Source organism: Lissotriton helveticus, chromosome 1_1, assembly GCF_964261635.1.
Source record: "Lissotriton helveticus chromosome 1_1, aLisHel1.1, whole genome shotgun sequence".
Classification (NCBI taxonomy): Eukaryota; Metazoa; Chordata; class Amphibia; order Caudata; family Salamandridae; genus Lissotriton; species Lissotriton helveticus.
This window is the reverse complement of record NC_136057.1, coordinates 1,346,172,913-1,346,186,782: the sequence shown is the minus strand read 5'-3', so window position 1 is coordinate 1,346,186,782 and position 13,870 is coordinate 1,346,172,913. Positions and strand designations below refer to the sequence as shown.

Sequence of the window (13,870 nt, the reverse complement as noted above, 5' to 3'; positions counted from 1 at the left end):
TTCGGCCCGGCTTGCTTGAATCCTGATGGTGCAGTGAGCAAGGGACTCATGTCTGAGCATACCCTTCCACACTTATGGTGGCCAAAATATTTCAAAAAGGGGGGTGGTGATGGACAGAGTATCTGAGTTAATCAGAACACTCCTACCCAGTCAACAGATCAGGGCTTGATCCATCACCGTTTTTTAGCTCACTGCACCATCCCAGTTCAGAACCTGACTATATGCAAATTAGTCTGTCCCTGGCCCAGTGCATCATGGGAACAGGGCAGACCAAACTACCCAGCCAATTCTTCACTGGAAAGGAAACAAGCTTCCGGGGAACGGTTTAAGCGTGGAAGGGTATACTCAGATGTGAGTCCCTTTCTCATTGCACCATCAGGATTCAAGCAAGCCGGGCCGACGACGCCTGAAATGGCAGAAACCGGTCCCTGGAAGCTTGTTTCCTTCCCAGTATAAGAATTGGCTTGGTAGTTTGGTTTGCCCTGTTCCCATCATGCACTGGGACAGGAACAGACTAATTTGCATATAGCCAAGTTCTGAGCTGGGATGGTGCAGTGAGCTAAAAAACGGTGATGGATCAAGCCCTGATCTTTGGACTGGGTAAGAGTGGTCTGCTTAATTCAGGCACTCTGTTCATCACCACCCCCTTTTCTGAATCATTTTGTCCACCATAAGCGTGGAAGGGTATACTCAGATGTGAGTCCCTTGCTCATTGCACCATCAGGATTCAAGCAAGCCGGGCCGACGACGCCTGAAATGGCAGAAACCGGTCCCCGGAAGCTTGTTTCCTTCCCAGTATAAGAATTGGCTTGGTAGTTTGGTTTGCCCTGTTCCCATCATGCACTGGGACAGGAACAGACTAATTTGCATATAGCCAAGTTCTGAGCTGGGATGGTGCAGTGAGCTAAAAAACGGTGATGGATCAAGCCCTGATCTTTGGACTGGGTAAGAGTGGTCTGCTTAATTCAGGCACTCTGTTCATCACCACCCCCTTTTCTGAATCATTTTGTCCACCATAAGCGTGGAAGGGTATACTCAGATGTGAGTCCCTTGCTCATTGCACCATCAGGATTCAAGCAAGCCGGGCCGACGACGCCTGAAATGGCAGAAACCGGTCCCCGGAAGCTCGTTTCCTTCCCAGTATAAGAATTGGCTTGGTAGTTTGGTTTGCCCTGTTCCCATCATGCACTGGGACAGGAACAGACTAATTTGCATATAGCCAAGTTCTGAGCTGGGATGGTGCAGTGAGCTAAAAAACGGTGATGGATCAAGCCCTGATCTTTGGACTGGGTAAGAGTGGTCGGCTTAATTCAGGCACTCTGTTCATCACCACCCCCTTTTCTGAATCATTTTGTCCACCATAAGCGTGGAAGGGTATACTCAGATGTGAGTCCCTTGCTCATTGCACCATCAGGATTCAAGCAAGCCGGGCCGACGACGCCTGAAATGGCAGAAACCGGTACCCGGAAGCTTGTTTCCTTCCCAGTATAAGAATTGGCTTGGTAGTTTGGTTTGCCCTGTTCCCATCATGCACTGGGACAGGAACAGACTAATTTGCATATAGCCAAGTTCTGAGCTGGGATGGTGCAGTGAGCTAAAAAACGGTGATGGATCAAGCCCTGATCTTTGGACTGGGTAAGAGTGGTCTGCTTAATTCAGGCACTCTGTTCATCACCACCCCCTTTTCTGAATCATTTTGTCCACCATAAGCGTGGAAGGGTATACTCAGATGTGAGTCCCTTGCTCATTGCACCATCAGGATTCAAGCAAGCCGGGCCGACGACGCCTGAAATGGCAGAAACCGGTCCCCGGAAGCTTGTTTCCTTCCCAGTATAAGAATTGGCTTGGTAGTTTGGTTTGCCCTGTTCCCATCATGCACTGGGACAGGAACAGACTAATTTGCATATAGCCAAGTTCTGAGCTGGGATGGTGCAGTGAGCTAAAAAACGGTGATGGATCAAGCCCTGATCTTTGGACTGGGTAAGAGTGGTCTGCTTAATTCAGGCACTCTGTTCATCACCACCCCCTTTTCTGAATCATTTTGTCCACCATAAGCGTGGAAGGGTATACTCAGATGTGAGTCCCTTGCTCATTGCACCATCAGGATTCAAGCAAGCCGGGCCGACGACGCCTGAAATGGCAGAAACCGGTCCCCGGAAGCTTGTTTCCTTCCCAGTATAAGAATTGGCTTGGTAGTTTGGTTTGCCCTGTTCCCATCATGCACTGGGACAGGAACAGACTAATTTGCATATAGCCAAGTTCTGAGCTGGGATGGTGCAGTGAGCTAAAAAACGGTGATGGATCAAGCCCTGATCTTTGGACTGGGTAAGAGTGGTCTGCTTAATTCAGGCACTCTGTTCATCACCACCCCCTTTTCTGAATCATTTTGTCCACCATAAGCGTGGAAGGGTATACTCAGATGTGAGTCCCTTGCTCATTGCACCATCAGGATTCAAGCAAGCGGGGCCGACGACGCCTGAAATGGCAGAAACCGGTCCCCGGAAGCTTGTTTCCTTCCCAGTATAAGAATTGGCTTGGTAGTTTGGTTTGCCCTGTTCCCATCATGCACTGGGACAGGAACAGACTAATTTGCATATAGCCAAGTTCTGAGCTGGGATGGTGCAGTGAGCTAAAAAACGGTGATGGATCAAGCCCTGATCTTTGGACTGGGTAAGAGTGGTCTGCTTAATTCAGGCACTCTGTTCATCACCACCCCCTTTTCTGAATCATTTTGTCCACCATAAGCGTGGAAGGGTATACTCAGATGTGAGTCCCTTGCTCATTGCACCATCAGGATTCAAGCAAGCCGGGCCGACGACGCCTGAAATGGCAGAAACCGGTCCCCGGAAGCTTGTTTCCTTCCCAGTATAAGAATTGGCTTGGTAGTTTGGTTTGCCCTGTTCCCATCATGCACTGGGACAGGAACAGACTAATTTGCATATAGCCAAGTTCTGAGCTGGGATGGTGCAGTGAGCTAAAAAACGGTGATGGATCAAGCCCTGATCTTTGGACTGGGTAAGAGTGGTCTGCTTAATTCAGGCACTCTGTTCATCACCACCCCCTTTTCTGAATCATTTTGTCCACCATAAGCGTGGAAGGGTATACTCAGATGTGAGTCCCTTGCTCATTGCACCATCAGGATTCAAGCAAGCCGGGCCGACGACGCCTGAAATGGCAGAAACCGGTCCCCGGAAGCTTGTTTCCTTCCCAGTATAAGAATTGGCTTGGTAGTTTGGTTTGCCCTGTTCCCATCATGCACTGGGACAGGAACAGACTAATTTGCATATAGCCAAGTTCTGAGCTGGGATGGTGCAGTGAGCTAAAAAACGGTGATGGATCAAGCCCTGATCTTTGGACTGGGTAAGAGTGGTCTGCTTAATTCAGGCACTCTGTTCATCACCACCCCCTTTTCTGAATCATTTTGTCCACCATAAGCGTGGAAGGGTATACTCAGATGTGAGTCCCTTGCTCATTGCACCATCAGGATTCAAGCAAGCCGGGCCGACGACGCCTGAAATGGCAGAAACCGGTCCCCGGAAGCTTGTTTCCTTCCCAGTATAAGAATTGGCTTGGTAGTTTGGTTTGCCCTGTTCCCATCATGCACTGGGACAGGAACAGACTAATTTGCATATAGCCAAGTTCTGAGCTGGGATGGTGCAGTGAGCTAAAAAACGGTGATGGATCAAGCCCTGATCTTTGGACTGGGTAAGAGTGGTCTGCTTAATTCAGGCACTCTGTTCATCACCACCCCCTTTTCTGAATCATATTCTAAAATAAAGCAGAGATACGGGTGTTTATTTCCATTCCCAGTACGTCCCACAGTGCCTATTGTAGATTTGGCAGTTAATTTAGGATTTAGGTCCGCTAGTGGCCCAGTGAGAGGGTGGACCTGGTTTATCCCGATGGGGTTAACCAGCGAGTCCATGCCTATAACCTGGACCTGCGTAGGGTTGGAATGGGAATCAGGAAAGTTATGACATGGATTTAGGTCACTACTCGTGAGTAGATCTCTTTGTGTTCTGTCCACGATCCCCTTCGCTGCGCTCCGGAAATGAAGTCAGTCCACTCCCTCCATACCCGAGAGAGCCGCGAAGCGGTTGTAGACAGGAATAGGGAAATTAAATCGTTCATCCTTATGTCGGAGTGGTGCCCTGGAATTCGTTATATTTGTCAGTAGGGGTCGGGGATAGAAGTAGGTCAGATCGCGTGGAATTATGCCATTACTTCCATTTTCTGGGAACCATTCTGTAATGTATCTAACTGCTCTGTGATCTCTAAAATTAATGATAATAATATCACCCAGAGTAGCTTTTGTTCTATGACCCACCCAGGGGAGTCGCCGTACATGTAGAATTTCCCCGTTTTATGTTTGAAGGAAGCGGTCGGTTCTGTCGTAGCCAGTATATGACTTTGTTTTTTAACTAGTAATAACCTTCACTTTTCCCATCCTCTAATACTGGGACTCCCGTGAGTACCACCACAAACGGAACCGCTTCTGGTGGTAAATCTACTTGTAGCCTCTTAGGCTTTTTTACACCATCTAGATTTTCATGGGCAGGAAAATTCAGGGGATTTCCTGGAGCATGGAGTTGCCCTCCCACCTGAGCCTCCTTAGTCCTTGTGTCAATGTTTTCATTCTGCCTCAGTATTTTGGGAGATGGTGGTCTATTCGGTTGTGGGTTAGTTGACTTATTTATTTTTAGTTCCTTTTGTGCGGTAGATTTTAAGAGTGGTGCAGTGATTACAGGTACTGAACTAGTCTTTGATAAGTCCTTAATTAACCCTGTATTATTTTCAATTGCTAACTCCAAGGACCCCAATTGCTGCGCTATTCTCTTCATTCTCTCAATGAGAGGCAATATAAGGGATCTAAGTATTTGTTTGATGTTTCCCATTTGGTCATTACTAGATGTTTCTTTTGTTAGGTGTTGTTGAGGTGTAACTAAAATAGGTGTCATAATTGCATTATTTAAAAGGCCTTTAGCAGATTTGCCTTGATTGGTTTGGTTATTATGAATATTTTGAGGTCCGCTCCCCCCCTTTCTTCTTCTTTTCAATGGTGGTCCTTGGACTCGTGTATGATTCTTAGGGAGTTTAGTCTCTTTTTGAGGGATCTCTACTATGGGTGGGCGCTTCTCTGCCAGCACTTCCACCTCTAATAACGAGTTAGAAAGAGAGGCTGAAGCGTTTGTATTTAGTTCACTGTTTGTCAGTTGGAGGAGTTCTGTCTTGCAGAAGTAGTGGAATACTATCCTCACTAGATAAATTGTGCCCCTCGTTTTCTATTTGTTTGCTGGTGTGTGGTGAGATGACTAATTGTATTGGGCCCAGAGATGAACGCTTGTGTTTGAGAAGCTCTACGGACAAGCGTCGCTCAGCCAATACAATTTCTTTTTCTGTTTCTAAGGTAGCCCTGGTGATGTAATTGTCTAGTGTTTCTCTACTTGACCCTCCTATTGAGGAGGTTTTACCTTTAGACACGCGAGGTCATGGTGCGTGATATTAAAAATACAAGTCTAGTTAAACCGATTTAAGCCGCTAAATAAGTGTCAAACAGTAAAGCGACTCGTACAATGATTACAGTGGAAACCAAAGTCAATAGTAGAAAGATGACCTCTTACTGGGTTGATGTTCGACCAGTCCCCACCAACAAAGATATGAGAATAGGCCCAGCACGGCCTCGTTTGGCCCCGGACGGCCACAAAAGTCAAGGATAATAACTATACAACAATGCCAATATTTTTCTGAATGATTTGTGGCTCTCTGCCATAAGAGGCCTTGCCACCTCCTTCCTGTCATTCATAACTCCCTCCCCATTTATGGTACAACGCACACTCTCCCCACATTACTCTTTTACTGCTGCGGTTTTAAGAACACTCCGCTTTTTCCTCTACTCCCTACTTTAATTCTCCCTCTCTGAGCCGCTGCAGCATGTGCTACAAGCGGCTGTAAATGATAAACTATTCACAATATTACTACAGACCTGTCGCCTGTTGCCACAACGAGTCTCCTCTCACGTTAATGATCATTCCATCATGATGATCCTGCCTAGTCTGCGATGAAGTGTGCGACCTCTCACCGGCCAATGAATGCTGCCGGCTGGGCATTGATGGGGTACCGTGACCAATTACAGCAGAGGCACGGCAAGAGGCGGCAAACTTCGAAACCAGGAACTGCTGCTTGTTACAGTGATGATCACGTGAGTGAGGCCGAAGCCAGCTTGCAGTACTCAAGAGAGACTTTGAATGAGTGCAGCAGCCAGAGCAGCTAAGCCCCCAGGCCGGTACAACACACTCCTGGCTGGCTTGGATTAAAAAAGTCCGTCCTTTATTTGACTTTGCTCAGTGTGTGTGCTGCAGTCATACACTCTGACAGGCAGAGCAGAGCACTACTAGTGGCTCAGGAATGGTTGGGTACCCCTTCCTGATTCTGTTTATGCCTCTGCAGTGCTTTAAATGGGAAAAAATAAGTGCAGGTACTCATCAAATTGAGCTGTGGACATGGACGGGACTTTGGGTGGGGTTAGGGGCGGGGCAAGGTGCCAGCATCCAATGAGGCCAAGATATTCTCGGAGTACATCTGGGAATGTTGATGGAGAAATAGATATTGTTTGTTTGTATATTACTTCACCGACACTGGCACTAAAATATAAATGATATAAACTGCATAGTTGATATAAGATATATGGTTGCATTTTCATGGTAAGTATTGATTTATTTATGTAGGAGTTTTATGTAGTGCTGTGCATAGCGTCACTACAACTTCACTGTGCCAATCAATATATGAAGTAGTATTAACATTTCTATTGGGCTTGCCCTATTCATTATGTGTAGATGAGCAGCCTATGCAGCACAGATCTCTATTGCACTGAAAAGTTATCCACATAATCTGCTGAAATAGAATAACTTTTTTCCATATCAGCTCATAGTGCACGTCTGTGACACACATACACGTAGGTACTCACACAGACAATTACTTACACGGACATCATTCGCTAAAACTGATTTTTTACAAATGCAATATCCAATATGTACTTTAAATGCATGTGTTTACCCTGATGATTAGTGGCATCCCCCTCCACTCTCGGCTTGACAACAGGCACTCAGCACGCCAATGTCATAATTTCCCATGTTTCATACAGCCCCAATATCACTGCAAGAGAAAGGCGCACAAACTTTTCTCAAATTCATAGCAATTTGGGATTTAGTGCGTAGCGCTACATTTGGATTTTGTGGGTAGCGCTACCTGCTGACTGCCCAAAGGTAAAAGCAGTCCTGACCAGAAAGTTCCTTGAGATATTATTTTGTTTCACTAGCAAATCTTCTGAACTGCTTTGCCCATGATTGCTGAAGCCCTTTGAGCTCTATGGGCGTTGCGCGCCCATAGCCAGTCTCATTAGAAACAGCAACGCCTGTCCAAGCAACGTTGCTACATGTTCGTAATATTAGCTTGGCTACTGCCCCAGAGTACCGGTACTCTCCCTGGCTAAGGAGAAGTTCCGGTACTCAAGGTAGAACAATTTAGAAGTGCCGGTACTCAGTACGGGTGAGTACCGGCCCATTTAAAGCACTGCTCTGGGTGGGTGTAGAGGCCTCGGAGCACGAATGTGCAGAGAGGGGGAGCACAGTAAGAAGGGAGGAGACATGCGGGCGGAGCCTTAGCTTTCCCGTGGCCAGTTGTATGAAGCATTTAAAAAGCTAAAAATGCATTTTGTACTATAGGGTTGACGGCAGTCTGCGTGCTGCTGAGTGTGTCTACCCCTGCTGTCAGACGTTTCTCAAGGCAACAGTGAACTGTTACAAAATTCAGAGGAGGGGCATGGATGTTTTCCAGGGTCGGAGCTTCAGAGGAGCTCATGCTTGGCTGCCTACAGTTCTGCTGGAGGGTGTTTTCCTGCAGCAAGCAAGTGTGCTGTGACTCCAAACACCAGGGCTAGTGTTAGGTCCAAAAACACAAGTTAAAAAAGAGTGCGCCGGGAATATCAAATGGCCTGAAGCAAAATGACACAAGTAAGGGGGCCAGCCGCCATGGGCGTGACAAACACACCCATAGGAGGGACAAATGACACCATTCACCAAACAAAAGATAAGCATTTGGAAAAGCACATGGGAGGAATCCATTAACAGTGGTGGGCGTGGCCAAATTACTAATACTGAATACTTCATGCCTGGCAGAGCAGCGCAAGCGCGCTGACTCGAGGCTCGACCTAAAAAGGTGTTTTTCAATTTCAAATCTCTTAATATGGGTATTACCTAGCAGCAGTCGCTGAAATGCCCCATGGCAACAAGGTGTGTGGTATTAGTCATGATTCTTCCCAAAGCCACTTGATTTATCACTCAAATATCAGCTTTAAATAGGTTTTGCAAAAAGAGCAATTTTTCTCGAAACATCAGTTAATGAGTTCTCAAAATACACCCATTTCATCTCAAATGCGCACACCCAATTTTGGTACACATGTCTTAATGCAATCAAGTAAAAGCGTGTAATTTAGTAGGCTAAGCTGCACACAAGAGAGCTACTCACATTGTAGGTGGAAAGCTACCAGTAGCTCACGAGTTACTCGTCAAAGAAGCCTGTTGTAAAGTATTCTGCATAATAATGTTTTCACATATAGTTTTGTTTCTTGCACACTCATTCTTTCACCATTAACGCCTCACCGGCCAGCCTTTAGTTGGTCACGGCGCCCCACATCAGGACATGGTTGTGCCACAGGGTGAAGTATAATTCCTGCATTATTAAGGGGATTGCAGCAGAATCTCTTCAGCTTTTGGCCAGCATTGCGAACTGAGAGAGCTATCACTGTTCTTTAGAATATCACAGAAATATATCCTTCAGAACGCTGGGGGCGTTGACCTTGTTGTCTATAGCTAATCCTCTTCTGCAGATAAGAAACATTTACAAAGGCGCTTGTATGAATTAACAAGTTGGTTCTGTTATCCACTGCACGTCATAGTGTGAGCAAAAATGTCCACATGAACTGTTTTCCTTTAAGAAAAAAATCCACAATTGATTCTGAACATTTAAGATGTTTAATAACGAACCTTGACACTTTTTTATTTTCTTAATATTAAAAAGCCAGTTTTCATCCATTCAGAAATGTAATTGCTCTCAGAAATGGCTGAAAAATGTATTTGTCCACATTGATATTAGTTTGTTCTGTTTTGGGTATTCTGCAGAATTACATCTGAGAGCAATTGGGCCTTTTCCACCCATGGCCAGAAAGGACAACTTCTGACAGCTTCCTGCACAATCGATTATTTGAGTCAACTGTTCTTTTGAATGTCAGTAGAGTCATTTCTGCACACTGACATGTTTTCCATTTCCTAGTTTCTGTAGACTATGGGGAGATTGTGTGTGCTCAGTTGACATGTTTTCTGCATGCATCTTCTTTAAAGTCTGGCTCATTTCTCAAAGTTGTTCCACAGTGACTAATCGAATTGTCAGTCCGTATAGAAAAAAACATAATCTGGGATAGCTTTGGTGTAAACGAACAATTGTTAAGGTACTCTTAAGGAACGAAAATATATTTTCCTGACAGTAAGCATTGATATTGAGCTTCTCCACGAAAGGGTTGTCAGAAAAGGAGTGAGCTTTATGAAGATTTGCATAAATAAACATAATGACTGGATCCCTTTGGAGGTAAACTGAGGGGTTTCCAAATCCAGATCTGTCTCTGCACTAAATGTTTGGTAGTGTTGCCAAAGTTACGACCTCTTTTTTCTGGAAGTCTTGTATTTCCTTTTAGCTTGAAGCAGTTGACAAGTTCTTTGGTGATCAAGACATCTACAACAACAATATGACAATATTTTAGTAAATTTGATATATGTAAAAGACAATGTTTTTTTTTATTTTTGAGGTGTCAACATCGAAGAAAATACTGTGAAGCAAGAGCAGGCAAGTGGCTGTGAGATAGCTGGCAAGATCGAGTGTGAAGCAAACGATGACCCCAAATCTGTTCAAACCAAACACCATGAAAATTATACTGGAGCGTTAACATACACACACGCGAACAGTGATGGTGGCTTCAACAAGAAGCACAGCAGTGTGGGGCAACCATTAACCAAAAGATTACGGAGTGAGACAGTGATCGACACTGAGCAAAAGTCCACTGAATTGGCCATCGTCAGCCAGCAGAGGAAAATGCAAAATGGGGTGAAACTTTACATTTGCAGTCAGTGTGGAAAATATTTCAGCCACTCATCAAACTCTCTCACACAGCAGCAGAATATATGCAGTGAATGTGAGAAAAGTCTCAACCAGCCAACAAATAATAAAATAAAAAAGAAAAGAGGTGGAAAGGCAAACTCTATGTGTAGAGTGTGTGGGAAAAGCTTCAGATATTCAAGGTTGTTAATGATCCATCAAAGAATACACACCGGGGAGAAACCCTATTCGTGTAGTGAATGTGGCCGGTGCTTCAATGTCAAGGCAAACTTAATAACGCACAAACGGATACATACTGGTGAAAAACCATACACCTGTACCATTTGTGGAAACAATTTCAGACAGTTACCACATCTTATCAAACACCAGCGAATGCACACAGGAGAGAAACCCTTTGTGTGTAACGTATGTCAGAAGCGATTTATCGACTCATCAACCCTAGCAAAACATAAACGTACGCACACCAGAGAAAATGTATAAACATGTTGAGAATTTAAAAATGGTTTCAGCAGGTTGTAATGATAAAACGCACTTGTGTGCAACTATCCTTACAGGTCCGGCTTTACGTGTTCTGAACCCCTTCATGCACAGAAGAGACAAAAGATAGCATGGCTCTGTTGCCACGCCTTATTTCACAGCCCACTTTGAGTACCCATCTAACTCTGCTTAAGGACTTTGCTGTAGAGAGTGGTGCCTCTCTGATTAAGGCCTCCTCCCTCACCACAACTCTCCTGTGGTTCCTAAACTATAGGCAGAAACTCTCAGCAGGTTGTACCACCATACTCATACTTGTGAGCCTCTACATAAGGAGGACATGTAAGATTTGTTTTCTTTTAAGAATGTCAGTCGCTGGAAGGTGTTTTGACAATACTCAAATACCCTGGTATTTTGGTGGTTAACAGGATGGGTTGGGTCCTGGAGTTTTCACTGCGTTCAGGGTCTGGAGCGTTACCTATACATTTCACATCTCCTCAAGTTGATATCTTAATTCAGAGGGGTTAAATAAGCAGTCCTTGTGAAAGGAGCATGGTGGTGGTTCCTATGCAGTCAGTGATTCTGGTGCTTTGACTGGGTTATGGCAGCCCCTTCCACTACCACCGAATAGGCCCTTCCTTTGCAGCTGCCGCAGAATCACATCAATGCTGACTATAGGTTGCAGTGCCGATCTTCGCTGATGTAATGGTCTATCGCTTAATAGTGGTCTGTCAGAGGGGCTGCCCTGCCTTCCTCTCTACTGTGGGAACCAAAAGGCGCAGTATTCTAATTACAGAATGAGGTATTTTATTGGCCTTTGAATTGATGTCGGTAGCACATACACTGTATAATGAGACACTTCTTTGTTTTTGTGAATGATTCACTTATCGTCATAAAATTCCTTTATTATTTTCAGGAATGCTGCAGCCAATTTTCAAGATCGTATGACCAGCACATGTTTTGACTGGCACATCTGTACATTGTCAAGAAAGTACTTGTGGATCATAATAGTTTAAGTGGTCAAAAACGTGTTAGTTAACCTGAAGTCTTGCCACAAAAACATAGGTACAGAGACTAAAATGGTTAGTCTAGTGCTGTCTTTCTACTTCCAGGATTGTAGATGAGGTAGCCCAAAAAGTATATGATGTCTTGGATTTCTGATGGGTGTCACTGATTTAACCAGTTACCTAGCATTATTGTCTCACGATAGTGGCATGGAAGACCCTCCCACTAATATTGGCTCAGATGTGGACTTGGAAGATTAATAGGCCTGAGTAAAACAAACAAAGTTGTACAATCCAAGGGAAGTGGGATTCCGTGCTGGTGAGCTTCCTGGAAGACAATGGAAAGCTTCTACCCAATAGTGCAAAAACGAAACAAATGCCAAGTATCGGGAACTTCATTGAGGGGAAATAGGGAGTGTGTTTTTCAAAGTTTGTGATGTGTGCAAAACCATCTCAGTATTCTTGTTGAATGGCGGTCAATGTTGGTGGCGGTCCTGCTGTTGGAGCTGACAAAAAAACACTCCGGATGAATGAGAAAGGAAAAAGGTAATTTACCTCACTATAAAGTTATGAAACACCATCCTATTTGATATGAGTATTGTTTTGGCAAATTTGTCTCAAGTAGTTTGAGCTCAACGGCTCATTTGGTGTCTATTACTCCAGCATGCAGAATTGGAAACAGCCTTTACCATGTAGCTTTTACATCACAAAACTTTACCATGCATATGCCTTAACCATGCATGGTAAGTATAGGTAAGGTAAGTATATGTGTGTGTGTGTGTATATATACGCTCTTTTAACGATGTGTTAATATGATGGAATAACCCACATTCTGATTCTAGCAAGCCCTGTGGAGTGCCGTTCCTTCCTGCTGTATAGTTTGGGCCCGCAGATTATATATATATATATATATATATATATATATATATATATATATATATATATATATATATAATCTGGGGTGGATATGGGTAGAGGGTCAGTATAGGGTGATAGGGGTTGTTTTAGGGGGTAGGGCTGTGCTAAGAGAATGGATTGGTTAGTAAGGATTTTATTATGGTATGGGGTGGATAAGGGTATAGGATGGTAAGTTTTTTTTAAGGTTTGGGGTGGGTAGGGGTATGGGGTGGTAAGGGTAGGGGGTGGTAAGGGTATTTGAGTATTTAAGGGTGGTTAAGGGTATTGTGTTGCAAGGGTGTTTTTAGGGTATAGAGGTGGATAGGGATATCGGGTGGTGGAAGGGTATTTAGTGGTAGGTAAGGGCATATGGTGTAATAAGGGATTTTGTTAGGATTTAGGGGTGATAGGGTGGCAGAGGTATGGGGTGGATAAGGGTATTGGGTTCTAAGGGTAGTTATTAGGGTTTATGGGTAGAGGGTGGTAAAGGTGTTTGTAGGCTATATATATTTATTTCACTTATCTTATTTATATTTACCTGTGTGGTAAAAGCATGTGTTGTATAAAGTACGTAGTGAAGGCATGCATTGTAATTTCGTACAACCATGCAGAACTAGCATGTTTCAGAACTTCTCGGTCAATGAATCCTACGGGTTTCCTCTGGCAGTTGTTAGGACCATCCTTATTATCCTTCTTTAATATTGATATTCATAAATTGCAGATTATCTTTCCGCCATTCTTACCGATCTCTGTTTGGAGGTGAAAAGGACCCACACTAGGTGAAGATGCTGCAAAAGCAGATCTTGCAGCTTTTGAAAGATTGGCACTTGAAAGATTATATTTTTCATACATGAGCATTGTTCTATGCTGTCTTTCTCCACTTTTATATACACTAAATCATATAGAATATAATTTATTCCTAATTTGTATATCTTACTACACTTTAAGAGATGGAAATTTGACAAATACAAGATTGCTGGAGTACAAATTAAAGTACTAACACTTGTCTAATGTTCCTAGAAGTATTGGGAATAAAATATCTTGGGGTCAACTCTAGAATTCCTGCATATGAGAAGGACTTCCCTAAAATCTACAGTTTGGGTTTTTAAGAACTCAAGTTGGTAACATTTCTTTTAAGAACGAGCAGTAAGCTTTTCAGATTACAGATTAAGTTAACCAAACTAAGAGATCAACTCTAGATGAAAACGTAATAGGGTATGTCTGTGTTAATAGTGCCCCCTTGGCTTTGGAATAAGGAACATTTTTGCTGTGCACATTATGTTGTTTGTTTTACATTAACGATTTTCCTAAAAACATGTGCATTGTTGAAG

General features: G+C 43.9%; 1 protein-coding gene across 3 annotated transcripts in view; it reads left to right on the top strand.

The window, feature by feature from the left end:
• The window catches only part of LOC144823960 (zinc finger protein 777-like), a 169,745-nt gene extending 157,198 nt beyond the window's left edge, over nucleotides 1–12,547 (top strand). For all 3 annotated transcript variants that reach the window (XM_078682945.1, XM_078682929.1, XM_078682937.1), the window contains exon 7: nucleotides 9,857–12,547. In XM_078682945.1, coding sequence (XP_078539071.1) covers nucleotides 9,857–10,644 — 788 coding nt within the window. In that variant the 3' untranslated portion in view covers nucleotides 10,645–12,547. The remainder of the gene's footprint in view (nucleotides 1–9,856) is intronic.
• Nucleotides 12,548–13,870: the final 1,323 nt, after the last annotated feature.